Here is a 13,228-nt window from a genome sequence, read left to right on the forward strand (position 1 = left end):
AGTAAAGAATACAACTGTGGGTAGGTAGGTTTATATACCAGTGTTCAAGCGGAGCTTGTAAATGTGTTATCAAGATAGAAGCAAAGAAGAGGCGGACAGCCCGCTTTGGCAAGATAAGAGATAGGCATGATAAGAGATAAGCGTGGTACGGACGGCCCGTTTAAGAAGCAAAGGAAAATGAGTATGGGGGCCTCTCTAAATGTTATTGTAACAGAGACCACGTTATTTCTGGCATCACGTTCTTCTTGGTGCGCATCCAGCGGTGCTGGAGCGTACCTTGGAGTGCGGGATCGTGCCACTGACGTAGTAGGGTGTGTCCATTGGCAATCCCAAAGTTCTCGGTGCCGAGATCACTTTGAGTTACAAGAGGCATATCTAAAAACATGTCAATAACATTGATTTGCCTGTGTGTTTGAAATACGTACGACCGAGCTCCATGAGGGTATCGAGGTAATAAGACAGGATAAGCTGGGGGTTCCTGTTAGAGTGCCAGACACGCATCCACATGATGCGGCCCGAAAATGGTTCAATGCCGGTATGTAGGGCAAGGCCAAACCGGAGCCACTTGTCATGTTGGTCCATGGCAAATAAATCATTAACGCCGGCAGCCCAGAAACGCTTTCGGCGAAGCCGTCTTGCTTTGCGCTGGCGAACTAGGTCAGATTCGTAAATAGCAAAGTATGACTTGATGACACGTCTGTAATACATTGATAGTATCAACTATCATGACAAATTGAGTGCGACAGCTTACCTGGAGACAGCCATCCCCCTTTCGTGAAACAACAAGCTGATCATTTCTCGTGATCCTGAATTCGGGTATATTCGTCGAAGGTCGAGCATGGCATCCCGAATTGTCTCAACCGAGTGACCTTGTTGCCGTGCACGTTTAAGCCCCATATCAGATCGAATTTCCTTCAACTTCGTGATTCTGGAAGCAAATAAGCACGGCGGTTGAAAATATATGCAGTTACCACTTACCCGATCCCATAGCGGTCAGTATCGATGACTTTCCGCAGTTCCTCTACTATTGCCTTGTCAGTGAGGCGGGCCTTCCAGAAGCGTAGAACGTGAGGTGTGATTTCCTCCAATGGCACTGTATCACAGTTCATTGCTCGAGGACCAAGGTAATCAAAATCATGAAAACTCACGCAGTGGCTTGTTCTGATTTGGCATTGGTGTGAAGCGCAGCAACTTGAAATCACAGTATAGTAGTAAGTGTGGGGAACTCAAGAGGACAAGGATATCCCCACCTACCCTTATGAAGGAGTTATATGGCTGCTGCGAGGTGCGCAGGTAGTTAGACCCTGAGGAGATAACATCTGAGTCAATGAAATGGCAAGTGTGCAACTTGGAGGGGCAAGAGCGGGCACGAGGAATCTCACAAGGAATCTCACACAAGTACTCGACTGTCTTCATTCTATCAAGGTCTGACTACGGGAGACTACACAAGTACTATTGGTCTGATTCTTGAAGCAATTCTCAATTGCCCGTACACATGGCATCGGCTCCGGTCCGTTCATTGTAGCTTGCAGCATTCCAATAGCCTCAAGTCCATTTTGCAAAGTCGGATGGCATATGACCGGCGCACCTCACAGACTTTTCAGCATTCTGATAGCCTCAAAGATGAGGCCTTGTTCACGCATGTGAGACGATAGGAAAATTGTCACCGATTTCTTGGGGTTGCTCAAGAATACGAGGAGCTTCTCCTTGCGCTGTTCCTCGGATGGCATACTATGACCGGCGCACCTCACAAACTCTTCAGCATTCTGATAGCCTCAAAGGTGAGGCCTTGTTCACGCATGTGAGACAATAGGAAAATTGTCACTGATTTCTTGGGGTCGCTCAAGAACACGAGGATTTGTGTGCCTGCAGATTACCTTCGTCGGATCTGGTAAAGAGAATACGTCGATCCGAGTCGGGCGTTTAGAGATAAGGAGACTGTGCCATGGAACTGGTCAAGTGAGTTTTAAAAGATATTTAAGCTGCAAGACACTTATGTACCTACTAAGCCCATTGCTCTGAGTCTCTCTACCTCGTCTCCTCATTCTTTCTGTCTCCTCTGTAATGGAACTGGTATCACAATTCACCGAGGACGCATATGCCAAGGAAGACCGCATATGCGAGCGGCCAGCCTGTGCAGCGAATATCCTGAAGGGCGACCCTTGCTTCTACATCGCTACTATTGATTCCACCAAATCAGGCCGCTTTGTCTGTGGCTCATGCCACTCGCGCTACCGAAAGAAAGCAGCGACTACCGTAAGACCTTCTAGTAAGTTACTTTTCTGTATGGTCTGCTCAATCTCATTGTCCTGATTCCTCCACACCCTCAGGTCGGGGTACTGGGTTCCACACGCTGGGTCACATGGGTCATAGTACTGACCGAACCCCACCACTGCGCCCTCCTCCAGATTTACATGCAATACGGAGATCTGTCAACGCTGCTCAAAGGACTGGTGAGTTTGGCACTTATTGTTCGCATGATGCAATACTTAATATTATCATAGCTACAATCAATCCCCCTCGAGTCATTGCTACGTCACATGGCCTTCAAGGCAGTCAGTCAGGGCCAAATGTTGCGATACCGACGGGAACCTCCGCAGGCCATGGTGTGGGTTATACCGTCAATCATGCGGCTTATGCTTCTGAACGCGAACACTGGTCGAAGCTTTCATACGTGGGATCACTTGCAGAAACAATCAGTCTCGATATTTCTGTTGTGCACGATGCCGCCCCGAAGCGCAAAGGGAGCCGTGGTACACCGATCGCAGTGAGTATTCAAAGACTAAGTATGAGTTCATTTTATTAAACATCTATCTAGAATATCCGTGAAGGCAAAAAAGATATTCATGCGCAGATAGATGCCCCCGGCCTCATCAAAATCACACTCGACACTGTTTTACCAAAGATCCTTGCGCTCTCTCCAGAATTTCCATGGCGCACCTGGGAACTCGTTGTCCGGGATGCGGGCTGGGTCGATCTTTCAACCCATCCAGCGAATAGGCCGTATTTTTACGCAGAGTGTTGGCAAGCATCGAAGAGGGCCGGTAAGGAGTGTAAGGTATTCAAGTCAAAGCAGTTTGCCTTGATGGTAGTTGTCCCTGGGTCCCAGTGGCGCGAGTACGAAGAATGGCTTGAGAAAACTGAGGTCAGTGCAGATTTTCACAATTAATGCTGCAGTATAATTGATTGTCGGCAAAGGAGGACAGTCGCTATCATCCGAGTCCACGTCTGCTTGCTCGCAATATCACTACATCACCAGCGATGGAACAACAACAAGTCGATCTGCCCTCCATTGAAGAGTCTTTTTCACATTCGCTCCGAGTCGCTCGGCATGCCACTGCATCACCAGCGACGGAACAACTCAATCTGCCCTCCGTTGAAGAGTCTGTTACGACCTCAAAGAGAGCACATCAGCGCAGTGACAGCATCTCTATCACGACACCTTCCAACAAGTCACCACCCCACAAAAAATTCGCAGCAGGCAGCGCCAGCCCGAGCCCCGATCGTGAGGGCCTAAGTGAGGCACTGAGGATTGGCGGAACTGTGAACATGGATGTCAGGCAATGTAAGTCCTTGTCGACTTCCTAGTATATTGATTTTTCTGACGTACTTTCTAGTGTTAGATTTACAGAACGAGAATATCCAATACTACCCGATACCCACACGCCCTCTCGCAGCCATGCTGAAGAACCCTAAATTCCTATCCTATGACATCGAGACTGTCGAGTGCTTGACGGGTCAACTGACCATCAATCCATCCATGGCCAGCATTTTGGGTGCTGGCGCATTCAAAACGGCGCACCCAGGCTGGTTGACCCTGTTCGCCCCTCCCTCGTCTGGTTTCGGATCTAAGACACGCAATGATGTTGCAGTCAAGCGGGCTTACTACAAGGCTTACCCACCAGGCGCTAGCAGCACATCCCTTAAGTACAAGATTGGCCGTTACGCTCTTCCAGACGAGGTGAAAAGACTCGTAAAAGAGGCAAATGTTCTTTATTGGGCTCGGTCACTTTTGCAACTCACTTACGACTTCATCAATCGCTCTATGGCTAGCGCATCTGAACCTCCACCATTCAACATCCCACAGGTTCGCTTTGTGGATGCTGGTATCGCGTTTGCATTTGGTCCACTGCCTGCGTCCAAAGCAGCCTCAAAGTGGTCGGCAAGCTCAGCGCGTGCAGTTTATCTTGTAGAGGAACTCATTCCTGGCGGGAAGGACGAATTCCTGAAATACATTCACAATATGGACGCGAATCCATTGCTCGACGAATCCGACTACTGGTATGATCTGGCTTTATTCTTCACGTTTACCCAACATGTCCAGTATGTCAAGACACGTGGTCTAGCTTTTATTTCAGACTATCAAGGTTCGTCGCGCATAAAGTTTAAGATGCTAAATGATACTCATGTTTTGTCTTAAAATTCCAGGGAGCTCCGAGCTATTGACCGACTGTTAAGAACGTGCTCAAAGGTCGGATCCGAAGGGCTTGGCTTCAGCTCGTGCGCTGCGCCCCTTACCCGAGTACGTGCCCCTAACTTCCGAGGGTTGTTGAACGATGTCCGAAGGTTACCGGACGATGTCCAGAGGGCGTCGGGCGATGTCCGGAGTCCGATGTCCGATGCGCGGGAATTCCGGCGGACGTTCGGAAACAAGAGATAAGACTAATCCGGACGAAGTCCGAACTAGAAAGGAAACAGCGGAGGACTACCAGAGGTAGAGGCGGAGGTGTCAAGTCTATCGGAGTCGATCCTAAGACGAGCGGAGGTCGACGAGAGAGAAACTCAAGTCGGACGGAGGAGAGAATGAGCAGAGTCTAATATGATATTCGAACTGAGGAAACTACAGAGATTGTACAGGGGTTTATATACTACTGAGGACATAACGGAGAACAGTAAGTGCAGTGCGAAGCTATGTAAAGCTATGAAGAAAACATATGGGACGACTATCACTAGTCTATCGGAACTTAGTAAAATGAAGACGGAAATGAATAAGGAACGGAAAATAAAGCGTACTAACTGATAAGGGAAATACCAAAGGGATAAGGCGCGGAAGTTAGACGCGGGTCGGATCCGGACGATACATAGAAGTCGGCCGGATCCGGAAATCCGGAAATGATGAGTGTGATAGGTCCGGGTCCGGAACGCGGGATATGACAGTATCCCCCCTTTAGGGCCGAGCCCACGAGGCTTCTGATTCGGAAGTCCGGACCGGACTTTTATGAATGCGAGATGATGGGCGGAGCTCGTAAAAATAGCACTGAGCATATAAGTAGGCCGGGGCGCCCATGAGAAGTCTAAAACTTTCCCTTTAACTCCTATTACTGCTTTTAACATGTCTAACTCCACTTCCGGCAACAAGAAGACCGCCCGGCAGGTTCTCGAAGAGAGACAGGCGGAAATGGCGGCCGAAATTGCGCGGCTTGAGGCGGACGCTCGGAGAGAGGCGGAGGAAGAGGAACGCAAACGCAAGGAGGCGGAAGAGGAACGGAAACGGATGGAGGAGCAGAAACGGAAGGATATCGAGGAGACTCGGAAGAGGTTGGCTGAGCGCGAGCAGGAGCGTTTGGCAAAGGCTAGGATGGGTAATGCGTCGGAGGTGAGTCGGATGAGGTTTTTTGCGTTTTTCCGGAGTTTAACAATTTTTAGTCCTCCGGTCCGGCGGATCCGGAGGTTGCGTGTGAGATGTGCGTCCTTAGGCGCAAGATTTGCACCTGGGCAGTAGCGTCTAGGACGCCTAGGGTGAGTTTTTCTGTTTTGTCCGGATCCGGATGACTACTGATGATTTCCGAAAGATCCGGACTTGTGACCAGTGCCGCGCGTCCAAGGAAAAGTGCGTCGGCGGAAATCCGCCTGTCAAGGCGCCGGCCGGCAAAGGCAAAGGCAAGAAACGCGCGCGTCCGGAGGGATCTCCAAGCCCCAAGGGCAAAGGAAAAAGACGTCAGCGCAGTCCGGAGGACATCGACGACGACATAGAAATAGTCTCCAATCCCCGGACGGTTATTGGAGAGGATCAAGACTGGACGGAGTACGACGACCAGGCCTGGGTCGCAGCCGCCAACAACATAGTTGCGGAACTGGCCCGGACGAATGGGCTGATGGAGAGGGGTATTGCAGCGGCGGAGGGAAGTAGAGCTGCGATGGACCGGGTGAGTGAGACCATGCTCCGGTTCATGGAGGAGCAGAGGGAGTTTCAGACTCTCTTCATGGAGAGTCTGAGGGGCGGTTTCCGGATGCATGTAGAAGATGCTCCGGAGGAGGAAAATGGGGAGGAGGCGGAAAAAGAGGCCGGCGGATCCGGCGGAGACATGGAGATGGACTCTTAGATCGTCGGATCCGAAGTCCGGATGTCGGACGCCTAAATAATGTACATATATGCATGTTTTTTCCTTACTCTTTGTTAGAAGTTGGTCCCGGCTTGTCCGGATATGCTGAATGGAAATCCGATAGAAGTTCCGGCGCATTTCCGAGTTCGGTTGCGAGTATCCAGGAAGTTTCTTCGTCCGTCCCTTCATATCCGGCCCAACGTACTAAGTATAGTAGTTGGCAGTGACGTCTCCGGCGGTCGATCTTGGAGTCCAGGATTTCGGAGATTTCGTATTCCGGTTCTCCGTCGACTAGTACCGGAGGCGGAGGAGGTTGGATGCGATTAGGGATAGTGTTCGGAGTTGCGGGTTCTAACTGAGAGACATGGAATACGGGGTGCACGGATCGCATAGCGTCCGGAAGATGGATGGTGAAGGAGTGGGTGCCGGGACGAGCGATGATGTCGAATGGTCCGAGATTCTTTTCCGAGAGCTTTTTCGATGGTCGGGTCGAGCGGAAATATTTTGCTTTGACGAAGACCTGATCTCCGACTTTGAAGTCCGGAGCAGGTTTCCGTCTAGCGTCCGTGGGTCCTTGATATCTTGCTTGGGCAAGGGACATTTCTTCTCGGAGGAATTGGTGAAGCTCATCTAAATCTATAGCATAATCCCGTGCGCGGGCGGAGGAAAGATCACGTTCCGGATGTATGGAAATGTTCAGGTGATAACCCTTATTGGCGAAGAAGGGTGAAACTCCAGTAGTAGCACTAGGAGCATTGTTGTAAGCAAACTCGGCCAAGGGTAACAGTTCCGACCAATTATCCTGCTGATAGTTGCAGTAGATCCGGAGGTATTGTTCTAGGGTTTGGTTAGCTCGCTCGGTTTGTCCGTCACCTTCCGGATGATATCCGGAGGTGAAATGGAGGATCATATCTAACGCTTTTCCGAGCGACCGGAAGAAGTGGGAAACGAATTCCGTACCGCGGTCAGAAGTAACATGAGACGGAACTCCGTGCTTGGAAAACACATGGAGGAGGAATAACCGGGTGAGGTCCGGAGAGGTGATGGTGTCATAGGTCGGAATGAATATGGATTGCTTGGATAGTCGATCTATGACTACCAGGATGGCTGTGAAGCCGGAGGAATCAGGGAGTTGTTCGATGAAGTCCATGGATATAGAATTCCACGGCTTCTCAGGAATGGGAAGTTGCTTCAATAATCCGTATGGTTTGTGTCGCGGAACTTTAGCTCGGGCGCAGGTCGTGCAGGACTTAACATAGTCCTTCACATATGCGCGGATTCCGGGCCAGGTATATTCCCGACGGATAACTTCCAGGGTCCGGTTCTGACCGAAATGTCCGGATAGCGGGTGGTCGTGCGTATTCCGGAGCACTCGGAGACGGAGGTCATTGGATTCTGGAACGTATATACAGTTGTCGCAACGGAGGAAACCACTCTCGTCCACTGTCCATCTCGGGTCCGACGGATCCGGAAGATGACAGGAAGCGATAGGGTCATTAGGGAGGGCGGACAGAATGTCCTTATGAAGCTGCTCGACATCCATCAGTACAGCTGTCCGGAGCACCGGAATTGCTAGGTGTGATGCCCGGAGGGACGAAGCGAGCTGTTCTGTGGTAAATATCGGCCGGAGGTTGTGTGGATTAACTTGAGCGTAGTCCTTATCCCCCTCTTTGGGGTAGACGTCCCAACGTCTAGTTAGGCAGTCGGGCTTAGCTCCGAGTTTTCCGGGTCGGAAACGGATAATCAGGTTGAACTGGTGAAGGTATTCCGACCAGCGGGCCTGGCGGCGGGTGAGGAGTTTTGTGGTAGCGAAGTACTCAAGGTTCTTGTGATCCGTGACGACGTCTATCGGCTCGGCAGAGCCTTCAAGGTAGTGTCGCCAGGACCGGAAAGCTTCGTAGATAGCTAGAAGCTCCTTATCATGGGTGTCATAGTTGAGTTCCGGAGCCGAAAGGGTCCGGGAGTAAAAAGCAACCGGCGGAGCTCCTGGTCCGGACATACTATAGAAAGTATTCCGGCGATAGCATAGTCGGAAGCGTCCGTCTCAACGACGATAGGAACATCCGGCATCCAGTGCGTAAGCACCGGAGCAGTAGTGAAGGCTTTCTTGAGAGTTTCAAAAGATTTCCGGCAATCCTCGGAGAAATTCCAGGGAGCATCCTTGCGAGTGAGCCGCGTAAGCGGAACTACAATATCCGAGTAGTTAAAGATGAAGCGACGATAGAAATTGGCGAATCCGAGGAACGATTGAATATCCTTGACTTTCCGAGGTTCCGGCCAGTCGCAGATAGTCTGGACTTTGTCGGAGGACATTGTAAGTCCGGCCGGAGATAGGAGGTAACCGAGGTATTCTACAGAGTCGGAATGGAATTCGCACTTCTCCGGTTTAGCATATAGCCGATGCTTCCGGAGGCGTCGGAGGACTTCAAGGACGTGTTTTTTATGAGATGCAAGGTCTGCGGAATAGATGAGGATGTCGTCGAGGTACACAATAACACAAATGTCAAGCATATCGGCAAAGATGGTATTGACAAAGCGCTGGAAAGCCGCCGGAGCATTGGTGAGACCCTCCGGCATAACCAACCATTCATACGAGCCGTAGCGCGTCCGGAAAGCAGTTTTCCACTCGTCTCCTTCCGCCATCCAGACTAGATGGTATGCGGACCGGAGGTCGATCTTAGTGTAAACTTTAGCGCGGCTCGGAGAATCGAGAAGGTCGGAAATGAGGGGAAGCGGGTAGTGGTCTTTCTTTGTGATTTATTGAGTCCTCGGAAATCTACACAGAGGCGTAGGGAGCCGTCCTTCTTTTTGACGAATAGGACAGGGGCTCCGTGCGGAGAGGATGAGGAACGAAGAAGTCCGGTCGCAATATTCTCATCAAGGAATTTGCGAAGAGCTACAAGCTCAACCGGAGAAAGGGAATAGATGGTGCCAAGGGGCGGAGCCGCTCCTTCTTCCAAATCGATCTTTAGATCATAGGGACGATGGGGAGGGAGCTGTCCGGCTTTGCCCTTATCAAAGACATCCGCATACTCGTGATATTCCGAAGGGATTCCGGATAGGTTCGGAGGTTCGGAGGAGAGTGTAGCGGAGCGGAGATTGACACCGGACGGACGAACAAAAATACTGAACTGGACCGATCCCTCTAATTTACAGGCCCGACAAAAGGCAACTGCATTGATTAGGGAAATATTAGGAACGGTTTTATCAGCGGAGGGACTCGGCGAGGTTGAGGAAGGGATTTCCGCCGGAGCCGGCGGAAAAGAGGTCGGAGGGGACGGAGGCACTCCATGAGGGATCAGACGGAAATCGATGCTGCCCTTTACCCAGTCAATCAACGGATTGTGTCGGGTGAGCCAGCTATATCCTAGAACGATGGAACAGGATGAGTCCAACGGAGTAACATAAAATGTTTCGGAGGTAACCACACCGGTCGGAAACCGGATCGGTAAATCTACTGCCTCAGTAATAGTGGCATTAGAAGTACCATCAAACAGATGGAGCGGAAGCAGAGGAATTGCATAGGTTGGAATGTTATTTTCTCGGATTAATCTGGTTTCTATAAAACAATGAGACGATCCACAATCTACAAGAGCCGGAAATGGAGAGATATCGGGAAAAGTAGAAATTGAAACAGATGGTACTAGGGAGTTCGGATCGGAAAAGGAAATAGCATTGAGATGTAGCTCCATTGCACGGGTTGAGTCAACGCAACCCTCATCCCGCGCGGAGTCAAGAGGGTTGCGGACTAATTTTTTGTCTCTTCCGAGACCTCCGGTTTGGCTTCCGGAGTCACCGTGCTAGCACGACCTTTGGCCGCACGGGAAGTGGACTTTAGGCAGTCCCGGGCAGTATGACCGGGTCTGCCGCAGAAGAGGCAGAGCTTCTTCTCCATGCGCCTCTGGCGTTCTTCGGAGGTGAGTTTACCGTCTTTTCCGAGCTTGGACGTCAAGTCCGGAAGTTTGGCGGAGGAGGAAGCCGAAGCGTTTCCGGATTTTCCGCCGGAGTATTCTTTCCGGTCGGAAGTGGAAGCTGACTGCTTAGCAGGAGGCGTGGATGCGGAGGGTTTGGTTTCGCGGGAGACTTCTCCCTTGCGTTCCCAGTATCGAGCGTCGATAGTCTGGGCGAGAGTTTTGTATTGGGACAGAGTGGTGGGTTTTCCTTGACGACTGATTTCGTCCTTGATGCGAGCCGGAAGTCCGTTGTAGAACTGACGGCGCAAAGCTCCGTCGCCCCAACCTCGGACTTGGGAAGCTAGCCGCTGGAACTCTACAACATACTTGTTGATGCGCTGTCCATCGCGCATGTAGAGCTGTTCCAGCTGCATTTCCGCATCTCCGACCGGGTCATGAGGTCCGAAGTTAGTTTGGAGTTCTAACATGAACTCGGAGTAGTCGTCCATCCAGTCCGGACGATCCGTTAGATCATCCGAAAGGAGGTCCGGCTCAAACCATTCAAGGGCCATGCCCTTGAGGTATGATTGCGCGAAGTTGACCTTAGTTCGGCCGGTACGGAAAGATTTCGGCTTAGCTTGGAAGTTAAGCTCACATTGGACAAAGAACGCCCGGAGTTTCCGGGGCTCAGTGCCATCGAAGGTATCCGGTTCTCGGACTTTGACTTTAGGATCACCGGATCCAGAGGATTGGCGGTTGTTACGTGCCAGGTTATTGATGGCTTGGGATAGCCGGAGGAAGACCAAGTCTTGTGGACCTAGACCTTCGTTTTCATCGTCAGTCGGGTCTTCCGGAGGTTCATCATCCGGATCTCCGCCACCTCCTCCTGGCGGGTTACCGCCTAGGGCAAGTTCATCGTCGGAATCATTGTGCGGAAGATTTCCGGCGGGTGTGGGGGTGGGGGTAGACGGATGTGGGCGATTCATGAGTTGTGAGATACTGGAGGCAGCACCTTGCGCACTAGCGCGAGCGCTGTGAGAAACTGAGGAAGGCATCGACTATGGGAGTAGAGTCGCGTCGGGCGGTTACAACACCCGCTGCATTAAGAGCGGTCTGCGCCCGTGTAGGTGCCATGAAGTCAGATGTAAGTATACTCGGTAAGGTGTGAGTTCGAATATACTGTTAAGAACGTGCTCAAGGGTCGGATCCGAAGGGCTTGGCTTCAGCTCGTGCGCTGCGCCCCTTACCCGAGTACGTGCCCCTAACTTCCGAGGGTGGTTGAACGATGTCCGAAGTTTACCGGACGATGTCCGGAGGGCGTCGGGCGATGTCCGGAGTCCGATGTCCGATGCGCGGAATTCCGGCGGACGTTCGGAAACAAGAGATAAGACTAATCCGGACGAAGTCCGAACTAGAAAGGAAACAGCGGAGGACTACCAGAGGTAGAGGCGGAGGTGACAAGTCTATAGGAGTCGATCCTAAGACGAGCGGAGGTCGACGAGAGAGAAACTCAAGTCGGACGGAGGAGAGAATGAGCAGAGTCTAATATGATATTCGAACTGAGGAAACTACAGAGATTGTACAGGGGTTTATATACTACTGAGGACATAACGGAGAATAGTAAGTGCAGTGCGAAGCTATGTAAAGCTATGAAGAAAACATATGGTACGACTATCACTAGTCTATCGGAACTTAGTAAAATGAAGACGGAGATGAATGAGGAACGGAAAATAAAGCGTACTAACTGATAAGGGAAATACCAAAGGGATAAGGCGCGGAAGTTAGACGCGGGTCGGATCCGGACGATACATAGAAGTCGGCCGGATCCGGAAATCCGGAAATGATGAGTGTGATAGGTCCGGGTCCGGAACGCGGGATATGACACTTTCTATAGTGCACTACCACTGCATGGTTTGTCATTATGAGCCATAGATAGTAGCTATTGGAATATAATAATCAAGAAGTTGACAGAAGAACCAAGAAGAAAAGTCAGACTGGACATCTGCATAGTTTTGGCAATTACAACCACTTGGTTGAACGCAACTCTGATGAGCTTGTAAGCGAACCGACCATGAGCATATGTCAAGGTGTGGTTTCATAAAAAAAATGAAAATTATCATTGGCAGGTTTCAAACCTGCACAGTACAAGAGACACAGATTTTGACTCTGATGATCACTTGACGATTTCATCTTTAGCAGGTTTTGAACCCACACAGACAGATTTTGATTCTGTCGTATTAACTGCTTGGCTAAGAACAGCTAGAAGCATCTTTAAAGAAAACATTCAGAAGTGAATTTGCAAGGCAAGTCCACCGTTCTCTGTCACTCACAATGTTTTCCCTCAGCTGAACAGATGAATTAAATATAAACTGCAATACAGCACTTTCAAAAGCAAGAGGAGAGCAACATGATGATGAAAGGGTCTCAAACACAGTGCACCTCAACCTTATACACGAGCAAATAGTGGTCAGATGGCTCTTTTGAATCTTTGCCTTGAATCTCTGCCTTGACAGATGTGTATTCTTCCTTGTTACCCAGGTCATTGGGATCAAACTTGAAAGTTTGATGTGTAATCTGCTCTTCTTCTTCAACCAAGTCAAGACCTTTGGAGAGAATTAAATTGCTCTTGTGCTTATCATTCCAAGTTTGTATCAAGACTTTGGTCATATATTGAACTTTGCATCAAAAATAAAAAAAATGAATAGCGACCATGCTATTGAAAGAACTGGCAAAATGCAGATGAATGTGCCTTGAGAATTCACTTCTGAATGAGTTCATTAGAAGTTCATCTCACTGGTCTTAGTCAAGCAGTTGATATGACAGAATCTAAATCTGTCTGCGTGGGTTCAAAACCTACCAAGGATCAAATTGCCAAGTGATTACCAGAGTCAAAATCTGTTTCTCTTGGAATGTGCGAGTTTAAAACCTGACGATGATGACATTTTTATTCTATGAAATCGCACCTTGACATTTCCTCATGATTGATATATGTTTTTTTTTTCCTGTTAGAAC

The 13,228-nt window shown here is 50.0% G+C and overlaps 3 protein-coding genes across 3 annotated transcripts; 1 reads left to right on the top strand and 2 right to left on the bottom strand.

Moving 5' to 3' along the window:
• Positions 1 to 202: 202 nt before the first annotated feature.
• On the bottom strand, positions 203 to 1,173 carry HD556DRAFT_1440373 (uncharacterized protein; the record flags this gene model as incomplete). Its single annotated transcript, XM_041306106.1, has 5 exons — positions 203 to 375; positions 426 to 697; positions 752 to 928; positions 979 to 1,093; positions 1,149 to 1,173. The coding sequence occupies 5 exons, from the start codon at positions 1,171 to 1,173 to the stop codon at positions 203 to 205; spliced, it is 762 nt and encodes a 253-aa protein (XP_041163355.1).
• Positions 1,174 to 2,064: 891 nt separating this feature from the next.
• On the top strand, positions 2,065 to 4,457 carry HD556DRAFT_1440374 (uncharacterized protein; the record flags this gene model as incomplete). The annotated part of the gene is made up of 7 exons (XM_041306107.1): positions 2,065 to 2,269; positions 2,331 to 2,453; positions 2,505 to 2,767; positions 2,819 to 3,145; positions 3,199 to 3,565; positions 3,618 to 4,367; positions 4,429 to 4,457. 7 exons carry the CDS (start codon positions 2,065 to 2,067, stop codon positions 4,455 to 4,457), a joined length of 2,064 nt encoding a protein of 687 aa, XP_041163356.1.
• Positions 4,458 to 12,389: 7,932 nt separating this feature from the next.
• Positions 12,390 to 12,883, bottom strand: HD556DRAFT_1306100 (uncharacterized protein; the record flags this gene model as incomplete). The annotated part of the gene is made up of 3 exons (XM_041299871.1): positions 12,390 to 12,485; positions 12,547 to 12,561; positions 12,656 to 12,883. 3 exons carry the CDS (start codon positions 12,881 to 12,883, stop codon positions 12,390 to 12,392), a joined length of 339 nt encoding a protein of 112 aa, XP_041163357.1.
• Between the last annotated feature and the right edge of the window lie 345 nt (positions 12,884 to 13,228).

This window comes from Suillus plorans, assembly GCF_016647745.1.
Source record: "Suillus plorans strain S12 chromosome Unknown HD556scaffold_13, whole genome shotgun sequence".
In the NCBI taxonomy this organism is placed as follows: Eukaryota; Fungi; Basidiomycota; class Agaricomycetes; order Boletales; family Suillaceae; genus Suillus; species Suillus plorans.